This window comes from Larus michahellis, chromosome 2, assembly GCF_964199755.1.
Source record: "Larus michahellis chromosome 2, bLarMic1.1, whole genome shotgun sequence".
Taxonomy (NCBI): Eukaryota; Metazoa; Chordata; class Aves; order Charadriiformes; family Laridae; genus Larus; species Larus michahellis.
In genome coordinates this window covers 113,361,021-113,367,125 of record NC_133897.1, presented here as the reverse complement: position 1 = coordinate 113,367,125, position 6,105 = coordinate 113,361,021, and the positions used below count along the sequence as shown (strand labels likewise).

Below are 6,105 nucleotides of genomic sequence, written 5' to 3'. Positions count from 1 at the left end.
GCCGACAGAAAAATGCTGCTTCTGTCTGGCTTTAAGGGGGCTTGGTTGTTAACTACTCGCTAGGTACAAAGGGAGGCCTCGAAGCAATTCCAGAGCTAAGGAAACTGAATGAGAAAATATTAAATCACTGGTTATTTTTACAACTTAATGATTGTAAAAATAGCTTAAATTACTTGGAATATTTTTTAATTAGAAGTATCAACCCTTTAGCGCTATCTGACCGGAGGGCTGTTGATTTGCTGTTTCTTTTTGTGTTACGAGCTGTGAGATAATGACAAGATAAATCTTTGTGGGTTTCCTCCTTATGTACATATCTACATCAGAGCTGTGAAGTCAGAGGGGGAAGCTGCTATCACAGTACTGGCACGACACCGAGCCCTTCCCCAGAGCTAAATCCTGATGAGAAACCGGGCGCTGGGGAGAAGAGTACCACAACGGTAAGATGGCAGAGACGACCGAAGCAGGATCATAACGTTCCCCCCAGCAGTTAAAAAATAATAATAAAAGGAGACCCCCTTCCCTCCCCCCAAAAGTCTGCAGTCCTAAAGTGCAATTACTTTTGTGCAGTCATGTCAGGCCAGGGATCAGACTGGATGAAGTTCAAAGCACAAACATCAAACGAGTGCCGTTTGGGATTCAAGGAGGAGGGGGGAAGTAAGGAAAAGAACAACAGTTCTCAGGCATTCAAGTGCATCAAGAAAATAAATGTCCCTTTCTTTCGGAAGAAAAACAACCCCCAGTCTGCTGGAATCCTGGCTTTGTAGTCATGAAAAATAAAGTTTTTTTTCACTTCTAGCTGAGAATGTCCCAATATGACACAGTACAAATAAACAACACCAAAGCAAGAGCTGGGGCGCTGGGATATTTTTCCGGTGCCCTGCTGCTATACAGCCTTATTTTATTCTCCTCTGGTGACTCTTCGGATCTGGGTACGGATGAAGCGCACTGAATTAAAGGCATCTGGTAGGAAGTGGCTCTCTTCTCCGGTCGGTCGGGGCTGGACCCGTCGCTCGGTCTCTGGCCGTTGTACAGCAAGTACCTGCCCCGGGCGTCCTGCTCCATTTTGAAGATTTCGTACTCGGTGTGAGGTAGGCGGATGCCGAGGGCGATGCAGCCGTTCGTGTGGGTGACGTCTTGCTGAACCCCAACTTGCCAGGACCCCTGGGCTCCGCACTCGTTCCCGTTGAAGACGTTGAGCAGAGAGGCTGTGGATATATCCATGGGAGTGACCTTCATGTGGTTCACTGCGAGAGAGGAAGAGAGGAGCTATTAGCAGAGGGACAAAACCACAAGCAAAAGGTGACATGCGGATTGGGGTGTACCTGTCAAATCAGAATTGTCTCTCCTTGTTCATTCTTAAATCAATTTTTTATATTTGCAGGTGTGGCCAGCAAATCTATTTGCATCGTTTTGTGTCTTTTACGTAATTACTTCTTGCACAGAACACACACACGCACAAACTCAGTTGAAGAAAACCTCATGGCCACGTATCTCAGTCAGAGATTAAGCAGAGCTTTTCATAAATTCCAGACAATCCTTTACAGATAAAGCCAAGTTGGTTATGCTAGGAGAGAGATAAAAGAGGAAACAATAAAACTTCACTCAGGTTTTACTACTGTCCACATTAATCCATAAGTAGGACTGTTTATAATGTATTTTTCATCATTTTTTTAAGACGTCACCCTGTAAAGCTAATGAAATAATTAGTTCCAACTGGAAAATTTGGAAAGGGCCACAGTTGCACTATCTACCTATGTTTCCTGTCCTTTTTTGCATGACTATTATAAAGTATTGCTGAACTACAGAAAGATGGTTTTTCTCTTATCTGAACAGTGGCTGCAGCTTGCAGTATCAAACATAGAAGTGCTGCAGCTTCTTCAGTTCCAAGTTGCCTGTATTTCAAAGGAGCTCAAGGGCCGTAAAGTTTTGTTTTTCAGCTGAGTTTCAGAAGTTGTGAAAAGCCAAATTGAATGAGCCTATGGAAGCTGAATAGAGATTTTTCCAGGTGTGTGCTTGACACTGTATATCAAGAAAAGGGGGTCTGAATAACTCAGTGCTGACCAAAACAGAGGCAAATAACCAGCTCTCATGCCTCGCGACACACCAAAATCCCGAATACTCTCGCAGGTCATTAACAGCGTGTACGTCTTTTTATAGTAAAAATTGGTGGGAATTTTATTCTCAGGTTTTATAAACAGATATTTGATTCAGTGGCTCTACAGTTCACATTATTTAATCTAGCTGGTGTAAAAGGTAATCTGTGGAAAGTGAACCTAAAAGTTTTACCAAAACCAAAGGAGTGACCTTGATCTGTGAGGTAAGTTATAGAATCATAGAATGTGTTGGGTTGGAAGGGACCTTTAAAGGTCATCTAGTCCAACCCCCCTGCAATGAGCAGGGACATCTTCAACTAGATCGGGTTGCTCAGAGCCCCATCCAGCCTGACCTTGAATGTTTCCAGTGAAGTTGGCATACCGTAAACCAGAAATTAAGCAAAAACTGGATTTCACCCCGGGAGCTGAGCTGGGACATGCTGCATGCAGCTGTAAAGAGCCAAAGCTCTGATGGGCAAGGGTATCTCCTGCCTCCTGTGAAAATACCAGATTAGTAAATTATTCCTGATAGTTAGATGCTTTCCTAAATTGGAGCCATACAAGAAGCTATATGCTTCTCACATGGAAGCTGAAATAGGAAGAGCCCACAGAGTGCTTGGGGCTTCCAGAGGCTCCGCTGGGGCTGGCGCCGTGGCGGGACGTCATGTTTTGGAGATGTCTGTTTGTGCGAGTGGTTAAAGCCGCTGCGCTCTGTCTAAGCGGGGTGCTATGGGGCTGTTTGCGCAGGAAGGCTTCTCAGCCGCAGGGACCCGGGTGGCGTCACCACTGAGCGCTGCTTCCCAAAGTACTCGAGGGGTTTCGGTTAGCTACATCTAGTCTTCGCTGTGGTGGGATTAATCAGAGCTGTCTTTAGGGACATCCTTACGTGCTCTAGGGCCCCTTGGAAGCTGATGAAAGGACACATGCTGCTGCTACATCTGTCTTCAACAGAAGATGATTTATACCACTCCCGACCTGAAAAGCCTTCTGAAGGTGCTTTTTTCTCTCTGCTGAAGGAGCCCTAGGACACAGATCTAATCTCAGACACTTTGCTTAGATACTTGAAGTCTGGCCATGGGACTCCAAGACGGAGTGATGTGAAATCTTACTTTCTTGTGCTGTACTTAAAAGATCCCTGCCTCAAATGCGTGTTGCTTCAGTGGTGTGAAATGCTGTGCAGCTGTATGGTTTGGCTGTGCATCCACACAACGCCTGCAAATCTTCCCAAGAAATGACTAACCCCCGAAAACGGCAGAATGAAATCATCAGCAGCCAAGTCGTTATGAGCAAACCCTGCTCTGCTCCGTAACTACGTGGCCACCTCCGCCCCCAGTGTAGCGAGCCACTCTACCTTTGAACACAAACTCCGTGCCGCCCATCACTTTGGAGGAGTGCACGCCCCGGCTGTAGCGTCCCTTGGCATAGATGGTGAAGGTGGGGTGCTTGCAGATGGGGTCGGAGTAGTGGTAGTAGTGACCTTCCCAGGTGTTGTTGTTGTCATGGAAGATGAAGTGGCGAGTGAGGAAGAGGACCTCAGGCCGCACCTCGCAGCGCTGGCTCACCCACTCTCCGTGTAGCCCTATAGTCAGGTCCGCCTTGGGGGGTAAGATGGGAGGATGGTGCTCATCCGACCGGTAGATGATTCTGCACGCGATGCACGTGCGGTCGTGGTTCTGTAACGAAGCAGAGAGAAACCCTCGTTAGGCATTATCTGTGATAAAAGGGCAATGCAATGAATCAGGCCATCCGTTTCACGTTGAAGTGACACCACCTCAACGTTTTAAGGAATACGTTGTTATTTCTTATCTTTCTAACGTTCTCCTGCAGATTCTCACCCTTCAAAGCACCTGAAACATGGCACCGTTTGGTTTTGTATGTATAAGACTGCACAGCAGGAGCGGAGTTAGATTAATTCCCTCATCTGCAGTTCTCTGAAATTAACATTTTAGTTCAGCTTTTTATTTGATCTAGAAAAGGCTGACTTTATGCTTCAAATCATACAAGAAGCTGGCAGACAGTAATTTATGGTAAAAAAACATACTAGGGACTTGGCAACTCGTGTGCTAGAAATGGACACATTTGCCGAGCTCTTATTTTGCATCTGTCTTCCTTTTAGTTGTTAACTTTGGGTACCATAGATGGGCACGGGCGTCCTAAGCACGTTTTTCAGTTGGGGAGCAGCCTGGGAGAACAGTAACCAGCGATTTTACGCTTTTTCGTCTTTTCCAAGCCCTAACGCCAGGTTGTGAAGTGTACGACGTGGCCGGCTGCCGCTGGCTAGGGTGAAAGCTTTATGTCCCTCTCCAGCGGGAATGGGAATGGTGTCCGTGGCGCCGGCCGGGCTCCATGGCAGCTCACCGCTGTGAGCCAAGCACCAGCCTCAAGCAGACGGGTACCCCCAGGCCCGTCTGTCAGCCCCGGGGGTGTCCTGCACAGCTCCAAGTCCATGGCAGGAGGGGAGGGAATTTCACCCTCGGGCTTCCACCCCCTGACATCAGAAACTGAAACTGCAGAGACCTGTAGTATTTGTTCCTAAGGGTAACTGTTTCTGCCTCTGCAAGGATTTCTGTCATTGGCAAAAGAGCATGGCCTAGCTATTTTCCTTTCAAACCCTATTTTGCATTTTTTCAATGGCAAGAGAGACGGCAGCATTAGCATTTGTCTCTGCTCTGCTAAACCTTGAAGTAAATTTTACGGACCGATAAAAGATTATGGAACTAATTTTTTAGCTCGCTACATGGATGACAAGTAATTAGATCAAGAAGAATAAATGCCGCCCCGCAAGATAAAAGCAGTGTTTTCCGCTTTCCTAGTGCCTGTTTTTGGGTTGGCGATGTGCTATTCGTCTACATCTCGGGCCGTGACAGTAGAGGCTTTCTAGTCGGCTGGTGACGTGGGGAGGGGCAGCGCCGTGTGCTGTAAGCAGGCTTATACTGGGAGTGAAAGGCAAAGACCACGCAGACAGCTTGTGCCTTCATCTTTCAAGGACACTCGATCCTTCCTGGAGAGAGGGGGATGCACTGAGGGGGCGGGGGGGTGTTACTCACATCCACCTTGTTCAGCTGTTTTCCCGAGGTGCAATTCAGGGTGCACCGAGTTAAGAGCACCCACGCAGCCATCGGGGAGAGGGATTTAGACAAATCGTAGATGCTGATATTCATGGCTCATGCTGTAAAGTCCACGTGAGCTGCCACGGAGTCAGCATTTCTCCTTCAGCTCATGGCACGCTTTAGGGGCAACATTTACCCAAGCTTCATTAGTGCCCTGAGTTTCTCCAATAATACAACTGTAGGTAGCTTCAGAGAATCAACACACAACTCTCACAATATATCCCTTTTACACATACTAAACAGGGTTTATATTTGCCCCTGCCCCTGCCCAGATAAGACGCCAAAAGTCAGTGAAGTCCATGAAAAGTCTGCTGTTCTGCATCCCTGGGATGTAGAACAATGGTCTCTGTGCAAAATAATTATAAATGATGCTGATCTGAACCAGTGCTGGCCAACAGCCCTGCTTTGAGGAGGAAGGAGGTTGGACTTGGTGACCTCCAGAGGTGTTTCCACCCCAAAACACATCGTCTTCTGGGAACCACGTGTGAGCATGCTGTTAAAATGGATGCAGTTCTTTCCCACCGTGGAGCTTGTTAACTAATTTTAAGATACGTTTTTCAGCTAAATCCCGCAAGCAGGTGCAAGAGCCATTAGTGTCTTAGTGAAAATACACAGAACATTTAATTGACTAATTCGCCTGTAACTGGTGAAGTTAGCACAGATATGTGCCATAGTAACTGACAGCAGAGGCTGGTGCAAAACATCTGGTTCTCCTGAACACTGAAAGCACATATAAATGCGTAAGGACTGTGAAACTGAGACGTTTTCTGAAATTGAAAGTTTCAGCTTGGATTTTCTGATGGTCAAGAGAGGAACCAAGATCCAGTTACGTTTCCTATTTTGCTCTAGATTTCTTGTGTTCCCTTCCTGTGTGACTTAGGGAAGTCTTATTTTGTATAAAC

General features: G+C 46.7%; 1 protein-coding gene across 1 annotated transcript in view; it reads right to left on the bottom strand.

Annotated features, from left to right (window-relative positions):
* Positions 1 to 139: 139 nt before the first annotated feature.
* APCDD1 (APC down-regulated 1) overlaps positions 140 to 6,105 on the bottom strand; it is a 30,280-nt gene continuing 24,314 nt past the window's right edge. Inside the window, exons 4-5 of the mRNA XM_074576629.1 lie at positions 3,445 to 3,766; positions 140 to 1,244 (exon numbers count right to left, since the gene is read on the bottom strand). Of these exons, the coding sequence (XP_074432730.1) occupies positions 793 to 1,244; positions 3,445 to 3,766 (774 nt within the window). The 3' untranslated portion in view covers positions 140 to 792. The remainder of the gene's footprint in view (positions 1,245 to 3,444; positions 3,767 to 6,105) is intronic.